The sequence below is a fragment of the Manis pentadactyla genome, chromosome 1 (assembly GCF_030020395.1).
Source record: "Manis pentadactyla isolate mManPen7 chromosome 1, mManPen7.hap1, whole genome shotgun sequence".
NCBI lineage: Eukaryota > Metazoa > Chordata > Mammalia > Pholidota > Manidae > Manis > Manis pentadactyla.
Genome location: NC_080019.1, coordinates 176,867,390 through 176,882,910, shown reverse-complemented (window position 1 = coordinate 176,882,910; position 15,521 = coordinate 176,867,390). Strand labels below are relative to the sequence as shown.

At 37.5% G+C, this 15,521-nt stretch overlaps 1 protein-coding gene across 11 annotated transcripts in view; it reads left to right on the top strand.

Moving 5' to 3' along the window:
* GOLGB1 (golgin B1) overlaps positions 1-15,521 on the top strand; it is a 104,466-nt gene that overhangs the window by 60,152 nt on the left and 28,793 nt on the right. For all 11 annotated transcript variants that reach the window (XR_005024428.2, XM_036883364.2, XM_036883363.2 and 8 more), the window contains 3 exons: positions 798-871; positions 3,325-8,522; positions 9,365-11,279. Coding sequence is in view for 10 of the 11 variants with exons in the window: in XM_036883364.2 (XP_036739259.2) it covers positions 798-871; positions 3,325-8,522; positions 9,365-11,279 (7,187 nt within the window). In the remaining variant the exon portion in view is untranslated. The remainder of the gene's footprint in view (positions 1-797; positions 872-3,324; positions 8,523-9,364; positions 11,280-15,521) is intronic.

Below are 15,521 nucleotides of genomic sequence, written 5' to 3'. Positions count from 1 at the left end.
AGGGGCAGAGGAAGAAAAGAATAGTGGAGAATAAGTGGGGCCAAATCATGATGGCCCATGTAGGTCATGTTAAGACATTTGGATGTAGTGTAAAAAATATGTTTTGTTTTTTTAAAAATGTATCTGTCTTAGCTTCTCAGAAGGAGTATAAAACTCCTTGGAGGCATATTAATACTCAGTGTTTCTATCCTCCAAGGTGCTGCTTGCATTAGCCCTCTTTAGATACACACATTATAATTGAACATGAGGTAGAACTCAGATGACAGGATTCTTATCCCAGCTCTCCATGAGCTAGCTGTAACTCATGTTGTTTCTTCATGTGGTCATCATGGAGTGTGGAGAGCTACCTTCTAGTGCTAAAATTCAATATTTCTATCAATGTATGTGAAAGAACGTTGAAGACATTATAAATGTTATAATATACAAGGTGTACATTATGAACACAGTAGGGTTATAGATAAATTAAGGTAAATTTATTGCCCTAGAAGTCCCAAATTATACTGAGAAATAACTGTTTCTGTCCATGGTCTGGCATCCTTCTCCTTTAAATCCCTCCACTCTTTATTATACTCCACTCAAGTTAGTTACTATTACCTAGTGGCATTCTATTTTATGTCTCATCTTCTCTTGCACTTGTTTTTAAGAAAGTAAGACTTTTGTCTCTCCCATACTGTTTTGTCTGTTTCTTTCCTCTTGATTATCTCATGCATCTCAAATAGTCTGACACATAAACATGCCTCTGGTTTTTCAAACAGTCCACTTATATCTTCTAAGGATATTTATTTTGTGACTTTCAGAAAAACTATCTTCTCAGATTACCGTCCTGGAGGCTCAGAATAGAAATGGAGAGGCAGATACACAAGTCAGTGAGGTAAGTGGTGCATTTTTAAAATAACCAGAATGTGAACTAGATCAAGAGGAGTCAGCTTCAAATCCAAACATTTCTGCAGTTTTCTAATTTTGACAGAGAATTATATTACCTAGAAAGTGAGATCTATTTAATAAAGTCATAACAGTTATTATTTCCCATTTTCTCTCATTTGTTTTTGAATATTTGAACTTTTTTATTTGGCCTAAACCAGTACAAGTACAGTAGCCACTTATTTGGGACTTGGCAATCCTTTTATCTTACTGGGTTGTCATTTATCTCAGCTTCTTTGCCCATCTCAGAGAAGTTGATCAGCAAAGAGATTTCATAAAATCTCTAGCCACCTCCTGCTGCCACACACACCAACTGGCACAGTTTCACTTAGGATTATATTTAAAAGGGTATTCTTTGGAGAATGATGCTTTTTATAACCTGAAAATTACTCTAAGGAATATATGATTATATAATAGTCTTTTGATTTAAGATTATTGTTAGCTATATTATGTTTTAATTAGCTATGTCCTTCCAGTCAAGAGGTCAGTGATAGAGTCATAAATGGCCTTGAGGAATAATATACCTTCTTAATAGAAGCATCTGCTTGCATATTGTATTAGAATTCTTCAGAGAAATAGAACTAATAGGAAATGTATATATAGTGAAAGGAATTGGCTCATGCAGTTGTATAGGCTAGCAAACCCAGAATCTACAGGGTAGTCCAGCAGTCTGGAGACCCTAAGGAGAGTTGCAGTTCAAGTCTGAAGACAGTGTGCTGGCAGAATTCTCTCTTTTTCGGAGGTGGGCAATCTTTTTTTTTTTTTCCAATTAAGGCCTTCAACTGGATGAGGCCCATCTGCACAATGGAGGGTAATCTGCTTTACCCAAAGTCTACCAATTTAAGTGTTGATCTCACGTAAAAAAATACTTCACAGGAACATCTAGAATAATGTTCAACCAAGTATCTGGGTACTATGGCCTACCCAGGATGACAAAAAAATTTAACCGTCAGTCATTCAATACTTTTTCATAGAGCCACTCATGCCCTGTTCACAAAGTTGTCAAAAGGGAACTGAATTTTGAAAATGACAGCATTATATGGATACTGACAGAGTTAAAATGAATCTTGTTTGGCCAAGGGGGTGCTTAATGTTTTAAGATGCTTAGTAGTAGTATCTAGTGAAAACAAGATACCTTAGCTCAAAAAAGAATGGGTAAGAAAGATGGTATCTATTAAGAAAAAGAAAAACAAATAGATGGCAGAACAAATAAACAGGAAACAATGGAAGAGGAAAACATGCAGAAATTGCAGAAGAGAGGGTGACTAAAATAATTCCTTGGGATAAAAGGGAATGAATTGAAAAGGTTCATAGAAAGTATAAGCTCAGCCACAAGGAGAAGACTAGTATTAGGAGAAGTCTTTAGAAATTTGAGTATGACTAATGCAGAGTAAAGAATTTTAACTGATTAAAGATAATACTTATGAAAAACGGTAACTTCTTAAAAATAATAAATCTAAAATAAAGAATTTTTTTTTTCTTAGCCGCTGAGAATGCTACCAAGACAATAGCTAATATTCATTGATTATTTATTATGTGCCAGCTTCTGCTAATACATGGCAGAACGAAGATGTGAACTCAGGCAGTCAGGCTGCAAAGCCACTACATATGACAGGGATTTTGTTTTGTTTTGTTCTGCTCTCAATTTGGAATTTTTTTCTGGGAAAAAAAAAGGTGCTACTGGCAAACATAATTTTATTGTGTACACTGTCCTCAGACTCATTTAATAAAGTGCTAATTAAATTTACCATGAGATTCACTGATTTTGTTCCCAAGAAAACTATTATGGAAGTAACTTATGTGGATTGAACAGTCTAATACAATAATCTTTGAAACAGTAATTTGGTTTATATTTTGCCAAACAAGTCTGTAATTTCATACTGCAGCTCCAGCAGAACTCCTTTTTGATTGTTTTGAGTGTGGTAGTTTCTCTATTTGTTCGTTGATCTATTTGTCTGTTCATGGCTCCTTTATCTAAAATTGCCCATTTCAATGGATAGTTTGGGAAAAGGAGTCTCATAACTTTCTCCTTGGCATGGGATGAGACAAAAATTTAATTCATTTTCTGCTTCCTTCTTTATTTTTAAGCAGTTCTTAGAGACAACGAGGACTTTGAATCCAAAGAACTTTAAGAGTTTCCCAAGTAAGACATATTTGGAAAAGGAGTTCCAGGTTTCCTTAGGTATGAATATGGCTTGACCTCAATGCAGGATTGACAGGGTAACCTCAGAGGTCCAATTTGGGAAATAAATATTGATTTTAAAAGTAGTTAGCAGTTTTACAATAGGAGGTTTGAACTGAAAGTTTCACATTTTGAAAAGTGAATGAAATGCCAGTTTTTTGTTAGACTCTTTCTTGTAAAACAGTTGATGGAGGCCTTTTCTTCCTTTTTTCAAAAAACAGGTCAGCATGGTTGATATTACTGGACTCAACAAGAGCAGCTCTTCTTTTGCTGAGGAAAGTGGACAAGATGTCCTAGAGAGCACATTTTCTCAGAAGCATAAAGAACTATCAGTTTTATTGTTGGAAATGAAAGAAGCTCAAGAGGAGATTGCATTTCTTAAGCTGCAGCTTCAGGGCAAAAGGGCAGAGGGGGACCCTAAGCCCCTTGACCAGAATCAACTGGAACAGATAGAGAATGAAGGACTATCTACAGTTGGAATGGAAACATTGCTTGAAGATACAAGGCAACAACTTCCTGAAATACTAGATGAAGAGAGCAGTCTTCCAACAATTGAAAAAGAAGAGCAGATGAGCACTAAACATCAAAACAGAGAATCTGAGGAAATATCTTTAAGAAGTGACACTGGAATGGAATTGAAATCAGAGCAGGATGATGTTGATAAACCCCCTTCAGCTGTACCAGATATTTGTCAGTGTCACCAAGATGAATTAGAAAGGCTCAAAAGGCAAATTTTGGAGCTTGAGGTAAGCTTTCATAAAGCAGAAGAAGTCTATGAGAAAAATTTAGATGAGAAAGCTAAGGAAATAAGCAACCTAACCCAGGCGATTGAGGAGTTTAAGAAAAATGCTGAAAACACCACCAGTGCATTCACTGCTTTGTCCGAAGAAAGAGACCAGCTTCTTTCTCAGGTGAAGGAGCTGAGTGTGGTAACAGAACTGAGGGCTCAGGTACAGCAACTGGAAGTGAACCTTGCAGAAACAGAAAGGCAAAGAAGCCTTGACTATGAAACTCAAACAACTCATCACAACTTGCTTACTGAACAGATCCACAGTCTCAGCATAGAAGCCAAATCTAAGGATGTGAAAATTGAAGTTTTACAGAAGGAACTGGATGATGTGCAGCTCCAGTTTTCAGAGCAGAATACTCTGATGAAAAGCCTGCAGAGCCAGCTGCAGAAGAAGGAAAGTGAAGGGCTTGAGTGGGCAGAACGTGTGAGGGATCTGTCGAATAAGATGGAAGAACTTTCCCAGGCGCTCTCACAGAAGGAGCTTGAAATAGCAAAGAAGGATCAACTCTTACTGGAGAAAAAGAGAGATGTGGAAACCCTCCAGCAAACCATCGAGGAGAAGGATCAACAAGTGACAGAAATCAGCTTTAGTATGACTGAGAAAATGGTTCAGCTTAATGAGGAAAAGTTTTCTCTTGGGATTGAAATTAAGACTCTTAAAGAACAGCTAAATTTATTATCCAGAGCTGAAGAGGCAAAAAAAGAGCAGGTGGAAGAAGCTAAGGAAATTGTTTCTGGCCTAAAACAGCATTTTGACGACTTAAGCCCAGCAGGGCCAGTAAGTAAAGAACTGCAGCGTGAGTTAGACCTTGTAAAGAAAGAAAGTGAACAGAGAAAGAGAAAGCTCCAGGCGGCTCTTATTAACAGAAAGGAACTTCTACAGAAAGTCAGGAGATTAGAAGAGGAATTGGCCAAAGTAAAAGATGAGTCTAGGCAAGAGACCCTGCTCAGCGAGAGTGAGAACAAGGAAATGGAGGAAGACAAGGAAAGTAAAGAAGACCCAGAAAAATGTATGACTCCTAAGTGCCAAGAAATAGAAATGTCTTTAAGACAGACAATATCTGAGAAAGAAGTAGAACTAGATCATGTAAGGAAGGATTTGGAAGAAAAAGTTGCAGCTGAAGAACAGTTACAGGCTGTAGTTAAACAGATGAAGCAGAACTTGCAAGAGAAGATAAACCAAATAGATTTGCTGCAAGCAGAAATCATGGAAAACCAAGCCCTTATCCAAAAGTTAAGCACAAGCAATAAGGATGCGGGTGATGGAGACTCAGTAGCACCTGTAAAAGAAGCAGTGGCGATCAGTCTACCTGGTGCAGGTGGTGGAGAACACTGGAAACCAGAGCTGGAAGAAAAGATATTGGACCTCGAAAAAGAAAAGGTGCAACTTCAAAAGAAGCTACAGGAAGTGTTAACCTCTCGCAAGATGATTCTACAAAAGACACAGGAAAAAGAAAGATCTCTTAGGGAGGAGTTAAAGAGACAGAAAGATGACTGTAATCGCCTGCAAGAACAGTTTGATGAGCAAAGCAAAGAAAATGAGAACATTGGAGAACAGCTAAGACAACTCCAGGTTCAAATAAGGGAGTCTCAAGACAGAAAACTCCCAGGCATTGACCAGAAGGAACCAGGCTTTCCCACTCAAGGTTTAGAAGAACCTTTATTCAAAGCCACAGAGCAGAAACCTGCTCAACCTGTTCCAGAGTCTGTCTTGTGCCCAGACTGGCCTTCTCATCCTGGAGATGCAAGTGCTCTGCAGGGTGATACTTCTGTGGTCCAGATGAAGACCCAGCTGAAAGAAATAGAGGCTGAGAAAGAGGAGTTAGAATTGAAGGTCAGTTCTACAACAAGTGAACTTACTAAAAAATCAGAAGAGGTATTGCAGTTACAAGAGCAGATAAATAAACAGGGTTTAGAAATCCAAAGTCTGAAGATAGCGTCCCATGAAGCTGAAGCTCATGCAGAAAGCCTGAGGCAGAAATTGGAAAGCAGCCAGCTAGAAATCGCTGAATTAGGACATTTAAGGGAATTACAGCCTGAGCTAGATAAACTGCAGAGACTCCTCAGCCAAAAGGAAGAAAAAGCTAGACACCTTTCTGGACAGCTTAGTGAGAAAGAAGAGGCCTTTACTAAAGTACAGACAGAGATAATAGAACAAGAGGATTTAATTAAGGCTCTTCATACACAGCTGGAAATGCAAGCCAAAGAATATGACGAGAAGATAAAGCAGTTGCAAGTGGAACTTTGTGAAATGAAACAAAAACCAGAAGAGATTGGAGAAGAAAGCAAAGCAAAGCAACAAATACAGAGGAAACTGCAAGCTGCCCTTATTTCCCGAAAAGAAGCCCTGAAAGAAAACAAAGGTCTCCAAGAGGAGTTGTCTTTGGCCAGAGATACCATTGACCATCTCACTAAGTCTCTGGCAAATGGGGAAAGACAACTTTCTGCTCAAAATAAAGAAAAAGAACTATTCTTAGGAAAGTTAGCTCTTCTTCAGGAAGAAAGAGACAAACTCATTACAGAAATGGACAAATCTTTAATGGAAAATCAAAGCCTCAATGGCTCTTGTGAAAGTCTGAAATTAGCTCTGGAGGGTCTTACTGAAGACAAGGAAAACTTAAAGAAGGAAATTGATTCTTTGAAATGCTCTAAGATTGCAGAAAGTACCGAGTGGCAAGAGAAACACAAAGAGTTACAAAAAGAGTACGAAATTCTTCTGCAGTCCTATGAGAATGTTAGTAATGAGGCAGAAAGGATTCAGCATGTGTTGGAAACTGTGAGGCAAGAGAAGCAAGAACTATATGGCAAGTTAAGAAGCACAGAAGCAAACAAGAAAGAGGCAGAAAAGCAGTTGCAGGAAGCTGAACGGGAAATGGAGGAAATGAAAGAAAAGATGAGAAAGTTTGCTAAATCTAAACAGCAGAAAATCCTGGAGTTGGAAGAAGAGAATGATCGGCTTAGAGCAGAGGTACACCCTGCAGGAGGAACATCTAAAGATGGTATGGAAGCCCTTCTTTCTTCCAATTCCACCATGAAGGAGGAACTAGAAAGGGTCAAATCAGAGTATGGAATCCTTTCTAAAGAGTTTGAGGCTTTAATAACTGAGAAGGACTCTCTCAGTAAAGACGTTCAAGATTTAAAGCATCAGATAGAAGGTAATGTTTCCAAACAAGTTAGCCTAGAAACCTCTGAGAAACATGACAGCCAAATGGGTATGACTGAAGAGACAACACAGGCTGTCCCAGGTGAGGCTAAGGAGCAAGACTCTCTGAGTATGGGCACAAGGCCTGAATATTCAGAATCCATTCTATCAGAGAACAGTGCCAAGCCTGATATAAGTGAGAATGTCAGCTCATGTGCTGAAATTAATAACTACCTACAGCAGATTGATCAGCTCAAAGAAAAAATTGATGAATTAGAGGAGGAGAAGCAGAAAGAAAAGGAATTTGGTCAGACTTTAGAAAATGAGAGAAATGCATTATTGAGTCAAATATCAGTAAAGGATGGTGAACTAAAAATGCTTCAGGAAGAAGTAACCAAAATAAACCTGTTAAATCAGCAAATCCAAGAAGAACTTGCCAGAGTTACTAAGCTAAAGGAAACAGCAGAGGAAGAGAAAGATGATCTGGAAGAAAGGCTTATGAATCAGTTAGCAGAACTCAATGGAAGCATTGGGAATTATTATCAGGATGTTACAGATGCCCAAATAAAAAATGAGTTACTCGAATCTGAAATGCAGAACCTTAAAAAGTGTGTGAGTGAATTGGAAGAAGAAAAGCAGCAGCTCGTTAAGGAGAAAACCAAGGTGGAATCAGAAATACGAAAAGAATATTTGGAGAAAATTCAAGGTGCTCAGAAGGGACCTGTCAATAAAAGCCACGCTAAGGAACTTCAGGAGCTGCTAAAAGAAAAACAACAAGAAGTCAAGCAGCTTCAGAAGGACTGCATCAGGTACCAAGAAAAAATCAGTGCTCTGGAGAGAACTGTTAAGGCCCTAGAATTTGTTCAAACTGAGTCTCAAAAAGATTTGGAAATATCCAAAGAAAACCTGGCTCGAGCCAATGAACACCGAAAGAAGGCAGAAACAGAATTAGCTAGCTTCAAAGTACTGCTAGATGACACTCAGAGTGAAGCAGCAAGGGTCCTAACAGACAATCTCAAGCTGAAAAAAGAACTTCAGTCAAGTAAAGAATCAGTTAAAAGCCAAATGAAGCAAAAGGATGAAGATCTTGAGCGAAGATTGGAGCAGGTAGAAGAGAAACACCTGAAAGAGAGGAAGAATATGCAAGAGAAACTGGATGCTTTGAGTAGAGAAAAGGTCCACTTGGAAGAGACATTTGGAGAGATTCAGGTTACTCTGAACAAGAAAGACAAAGAAGTCAAGCAACTTCAGGAAAACTTAGATACTACTGTGGCCCAGCTTGCAGCTTTCACTAAGAGCATGTCTTCCCTCCAGGATGATCGAGACAGGGTGATAGATGAAGCCAAGAAATGGGAGAGAAAGTTCAGTGATGCTATTCAAACCAAAGAAGAAGAAGTTAGACTCAAAGAGGAGAATTGCAGTGTTCTAAAGGATCAACTTAGGCAGATGTCCATCCATATGGAGGAATTGAAGATCAACATTTCCAGGTAAATGAATGATTACTTTTTTTGCTCTTCCAAAGGTAACTGAAGGCAAAGAAAGAGTCTATTTAAATTGTCTCTATTCCTTTTAAAATTATGGGACTAGTTTTGGCTTAAGTTCCCTTAGGAGAAAAATTCTTTTATTTCTGACTTTCCCTCTTTATTTTTGAAGATGACTTTCAGCAACAACTGTATTAACATGAAAATTCACATCTGCTTCTCTTTCCATATTTCTATTAAGAGATATCTTAGATTTCTCCCTTTTCATTTCCATTCCTACTACCCTTGTCTGGATATTTTGCTGCAGTACTCCCAAATCATTGCCTTAGCCTCCTAAATGATCTACTCTTCCCCATATTCTACTGCACATCATACTGCATATACCTGTTAGAGTTATTTTTCTCAAACTCCAATTTTACATCATTTTTCAAGCTAAAGAACTAACTCTAAACTTTGTACTCCTCCACTTTTAATACGATCCTTCCGAGATAGGTTTCTTCATTGTTTTCATACCAATATTATTCCTTTAAGCGGCCAGACATTAGCTTGTCTGGAGCAAAGTAAAACAAAATAGGAGAAATTACTACTTCTCTGTAGTGTACAAAGTAATGTCACTAAAATAAGCAACATACTTTGGAGTTAATGATTTAAATCCATGAATCCTTAGGTGCAAAATGCCTTTAATACAGAGCATTCAGTAGAACTAATATCTCTTAATTAAAGGGATGAATACCTTCAGTTATGAATATTCATTTTTAGTTCTGAGTACATGTTGCCATATGTGTTCCTTACGCATCAAGTAGTTTTTCCTTGAAATCTGTAATTAATGACCTCTCTTTTTTTTATAGGCTTGAACATGACAAGCAGATTTGGGAGTCCAAGGCCCAGACAGAGGTCCAGCTTCAACAGAAGGTCTATGATACTTTACAAGGAGAAAACAAAGAACTTTTGTCCCAGCTAGAAGAGACTCAACATCTATACCAGAATTCTCAGAGTGAATTAGCTAAGTTGGAGTCAGAACTTCAGATTCTCAGACACCAGTCAACTGATTTAAATAACTCTTTAGATAGATGTAAGGAAAATAAAGAAAATTTGGAAGGGATCATAAAGCAGCAAGAGGCTGAAATCCAAAATTGTAAGTTCAGTTATGAACAGCTAGAGACTGACCTTCAGGCCTCCAGACAACTGACGAGTAAGCTGCATAAAGAAATAAACTTGAAAGAGCAGAAGATTATAAGCCTTCTTTCTGCCAAGGAACAGGCAATCCAAGTAGCTGTGACTGAACTGCATCAGCAACATGATAAAGAAATTAAAGAACTGGAAAACCTGCTGTCCCAGGAGGAAGAGGAAAATATTGTCTTAGAAGAGGAGAACAAAAAAGCTGTTGACAAAACCAATCAGCTTGTGGAAACGCTGAAAGCCATCGAAAAGGAAAACATGCAGCAGAAGGCTCAGTTGAATTCCTTCGTTAAATCCATGTCTTCTCTCCAGGATGACCGAGACCGCGTACTAGGTGACTACCAACAGCTGGAAGAGCGACATCTCTCCGTAATCTTAGAAAAAGACCAACTCATCCAAGATGCTGCTGCTGAGAATAATAAGCTTAAAGAAGAAATGCGATGCTTGAGAAGTCATATGGATGATCTCAATTCCGAGAATGCCAAGCTAGATGCAGAACTGATCCAGTATAGGGAAGACCTGAACCAAGTGATATCAAGAAAGGACTGTCAGCAAAAAGAACTCCTTGAAGCCCAATTTCAGCAGAATAGGGAGCTGAAAAGTGAATGTGCTAAATTAGAAGAAAAGCTGAAGGAGTTTGAGGAAGCAAAGGAGGATCTGCAGAGGTCTTCCATTGTCCTAGAGGAAGAGAAACAAGGTTTATCTAAAGAGATTGAGAGCTTGAAAGGATCTATATCCCAACTAAAGCAACAATTGACAGCCTTGCAAGAAGAAGGCACTTTAGGAATATTTCAGGCCCAATTAAAAGTAAAAGAAGAAGAGGTACAGAAGTTAAGTATGAACCTTTCGTCCTCCCAAAAGAGAACTGCAGAACTGGAAGAGGAAGTAGTTTGTGTTCAGAAGGAAGCTGCCAAGAAGGTAGGTGAAATTGAAGATAAACTGAAGAAAGAGTTAAAGCATCTTCATCATGATGCAGGGATAATGCGAAATGAAACAGAAACAGCAGAAGAGAGGGTGGCAGAACTAGCAAGAGATCTGGTGGAAATGGAACAGAAGTTACTCATGGTCACCAAAGAAAATAAAGATCTCATGGCACAAATCCAGTCTTTTGGAAGGTCTATGAGTTCCCTGCAAAGCAGTAGAGATCATGCCAATGAGGAGCTTGATGAATTGAAAAAGAAATATGATGCCAGTCTGAAGGAGTTGGCACAGCTGAGAGAGGAACAGGGCCTTGTAAGCAGAGAGAGAGAGACTCTTGTTTCTAAAGCTGCCTTTCCAGGGAACTCTAGTGAGGATCACAGCTTGCCTCACCTTGAGAAAATTAATCAACAGCTTCTATCCAAAGATGAGCAACTGCTTCACTTGTCCTCACAGCTAGAAGATTCTTACAACCAAGTGCATTCCTTTTCCAAGGCTATGGCCAGTCTACAAAATGAGAGAGAGCACCTGTTGAGTGAACTGGACAAGTACCGCAAGACAGAGGAAGGGAAGCAGAGGTCTGCAGCCCCGCCTGCAACCAGCCTAGCTGAAGTACAGAGTTTAAAAAAGGCTATGTCATCACTCCAAAATGACAGAGACAGACTAGTGAGTATCTAGTTCCCTCTTTGTGATCTTTGTTTAAGATTTTTTTTAACCTTTCTTTCAGTTGATTTTCATATCTGTAAAAAAAGGATAAACAAATTCTTGTACATATTGTCTGGGCACTCTAGAACAGACTTGTATTATACACAGGTTCTATTTGATCTTAGAGAAACACAGAAACATTATTTAAACAATTTTAAATCTATCATTACCATTTAAAAAATGTACCAATTTCCTTTGCATAAAACTCTCCATTGGTTATGAAAGGACTAAGAGATGAAAGGTATTTTATAAATTTTCTATTTCCCCAGAATTTGTTGTAGTTTAACTGAATCAAAGCTCAGTGGCTGCTTGGAGTGACAGTTTAGGAATAGATCATCTGGTAGAATTAAGGGTAGGAAGGACTCAGTTTATCTAATACTTATGTACAAGTCACAAATACTTATATATAAATTTTAAAAAGTTAAATATGAAAAGGATTAATTTAAATAAGTTTAAAGGACTGTTTAGTAAAGTTTTATTTGCAGACTGAACCATTTACCCACTTTTCTTTAATACACAACTTCTTTTCAATCTGAAACATAAGGAGGATCTGTAATGCTAAAATGTGCTGCCTTTAATAGGATCCAGCAATTTAATCCAGGTCTTTTTTTCTGAAACCTTCGAGGTCATCAGGATTTTGAGGCAAAAACTGGAATTATGTGAGCCAATCCAGGTTGTCAGGGGATTCTTTCTGACATTACTAACTTCACTTTCATCACAGTCTCTTAACTCTGTCAAAGCCATGTACTTAGGCCAAATAAAAAGTAAATTATTATAAATAATAATAAATAAGTTTCAAAGGCTGGGCTTTCCATTTTAAAAAGTGACCCATGCCCAGAATATGAACGTTCTAGTTTTTTAGCATTGACCCTAGTAGAAAGATCACTTTTTACATTTGTCTAACAAATAATTTGCCCTAAGTCGTCTTCAGATTTTTCATTTTCATTGTAGGTAATGTGTTCATTCATACCACACTTAATATCCAGTATTGATAGGCAGTCTTTTCCCTTTTGTAATCTGAACAAAGCCTCCCTTTTCAGCTATGGTTTTGGCATCAGTACAATTTATGCATATTTGTTTATATTTTTAAAATAGTTTTGAGTTCAGCTGACTTCATCTTAGAGCTTAACCTTTTGTCGTGGCTTTCAGAATACAGATACAAAAGGTTTTCATTAGCACAGAACATACCTCAAATATGTAACACACAGTATTGATCATCTTTTAAGTCAAAATATTTTTCCTGGAAGCTAATGTTAGGGTAGATTCTGAATTAACTATGTTTCATTCAGTGAATTGCTTCATTCTTCTTATCTGTTATAAAACACCAGGGACTAAACTTTCTCTCAACCTTTCTTTAATATTTTTCTCTGCTGGATATTTACAAGTCAAGCCAGCATTTTTTTATTTCCATGTTTCTGTACCTCATAGTAAGTAATGTTCTTCCTTTCCCTAAGTCTCATAATTGTCCATGATTTTATTTCATTTCACCATGAAGGTCTGTCATTTCTTTATTCACAGTGTACCTCAAATATCTCATTTTCCTTTCCGTCATCACCATCTTAGAGTAAATTCTTAACACCTCACTCTAAATTATTATAATATTGCTGCTCCTAGTCTGTCATCTTCCAGTATGTTTTATGTATATCACTGAATAAATCTTTCTGAAACTCTACTTATTACTGTACCACTCAAAAATCTTTAAAAGTCTTACTATCTGTAGAAAAGGCATAGGATTCAAACTTCTCAGTCTGACACTCAAGACCCTATAATTTGTCCTTGCCTTTCTCTCCAGCCTTCTTTTTCCTGCTCCTCTACTCATATTCCTCATACCAGCCAAACTGATCTACTCATTATGCAGTAATTATACCTAGTACCACATTCCCATCCTTGCAACCAAAGTATCCTGTCAGTTTTCTTGTTTGAACAAATACTTCCTACTCTTGAAAGGTCATCCCAGAACTCATATCCTCTGGTTACATTTCCAGGTCACTTGATAGTCTATTACCTTTTGTTTGTGCTTCCCTAGTACTTTTCATTTGTCCTATATTGCCTTGTGTATGCGTGTCTATATGTGTTTAATTTCTATATACTTTTTTTATTTCCCCAATTAGATTGCAAACTAATTAGCAAATAAAACCCAGTAAGCAAGTATTGTGTCTTCTTCTCATTTGTGTTTCCCATGGTGTTTAGCATAGGGGTAATAAATCTTAACGGTAGACAATCAACAATTGGTGTCCATGCTCTCTTTTTGTGGTTGTTACCAAAAGCACTATATTCTCCACTTTGTAAAACTGTCGTGTAGAGGTGTTACAGGAACTTTTGAGACTGAAGCTTTTACATTTGCCATGAACAAATCGTATAGCCTAAGGGGAGTTATAAATCACATGAAGGCCAGACAGTCTGACTTAGTGATTCTACCTCTCTGGTCTGCAGCAGTCTGCTGAGGCCCTTCTGTATACTTTCTGAATGTATTGTTAACTGTCCATCAACTCTTTATTTTCCACATCTTGTTCTCTGTCTCATGGACATTGAAGTTTCTAGTCTCTTAATTATAAGGCTGCGTGTGTAATAAATATGGGAGATTACTTATTTCAGCTGCTATCAGTTTAAACCTTCAGCTTAGACGAGCAGTTTATCACCTCACCCTACGCTACATTCTCTTTCCCTCAGGACCTCCCCAGAGATAATTTAGGTCTGAAAGGGACTTATTTAGTCAAGGGGAAGTTTCCTAAATAAAGTCTGAGGGTCCAAGTGGCAAAGAATTAGCCTGGGAGATTCTACTAGGGCATAACAAACAACTCTTAAAACATTCTGGAGTTTTCGTGTCTATCCAAATTTCCTTAGAACTTTCCCATAATCAAATGAAGCATATAGATAATTCCTGCCTAAAGGGTGGAGAGCAAATATCTAGAGGTGCCTTTATTTGTTTATCCATACAAACTTTATTCTGAAAATGACTTGAGGTAGCATATAAAGATACATACTGTTTTTCAAGATAATAAAATACAAGTCACTGGGAAAGAAGAGAAAATGAGGACAGGAGACAAAAAGATTAAACCAGGAGTAATTTTAGAGTCCCAAAGAGATGTCACAATATTCTATTAGAAAGATGGGCCACCACAAATTTTGCTTTGAGCTTTCTGGCAGCCATCAGAAATAGGTAATTAAAAAACCATATATATGAATTGCAGTGTCCATATATTAGGAAAAAGGTGGAAAAAACTGCTTATTCAAGATAATAAGCTATTTTTAAAGTATGGAGGCAGGAAATTTCTTCTGTGTTTTTGTATGAAGTTGTGGAACATTCTTCTCTACAATAAACATAATTGTTTTATGGGGTTTTATTCACCTGTCCCTTGATGTAAGTGCATCGTAAAAGAAATATGTACAGTTCATTAAAGATACATCTACAAGTGGCTAAAGTACAGTCCCAGACACACAGCTCTCTGATGATCTGGTCTGTTTTCCAAGGATAAAATTTATAGTATCTATCCTAGAGAAGGGAGTGGATCGAACAAAGAATATATTTTGGCTTTAAAACAAAAATATGTCTTTATTTTAGTTTTGGGTTAAAAAATAAAGTTATACTACATGTTTAATGAATTTCTAAATTCTACAATGTTTGCTGAGAAAAAAAAGTAGTAGCACTCCAGCCCTCTTCCCCCTGCCCCTCCCCAGGGCAGTTGGCTGTCACCCTTCTAACTTATCATTCTGGTGTTTCTTCAGTATCTAAATACCATGCTTATAGTTTTGTTCCTTGCTTTAGCTACTGACTGTCTTGTATGCTAAGAGGGTTTAGTTCTCTCAACTCCCTCTGCTTTCACAGTACAGAGACACATTTTCAACACGCAACTTCTTCCCTGTTCTCCTGATGTAATTTAATTTTAATTTTGGTTAATATTCAGTGTTTACATTTTTATGACTACAAATGCTGTTAGAGCTGAGACACAATCTGTTAGAGCTGAGACACGATACTTTTCTTTTTCTCTATCTCTTTGTTTTTTGAGTTAATGTTTTGGTGTTTTCACTTAGCTTTCTTTGTACTTATCAGTATAATTTAACCCCAGTTTACTGCCACTTATCCACAGCTCCTCTCAAGATATTTATTCCTATCAATTTTGTCTTCATGAAGAAAATTTTCCTGGTGTCTCTTTCTCACTCTTACATGAACCAGTTTCCTTATGCTCCTAGGGTATAGTTTCA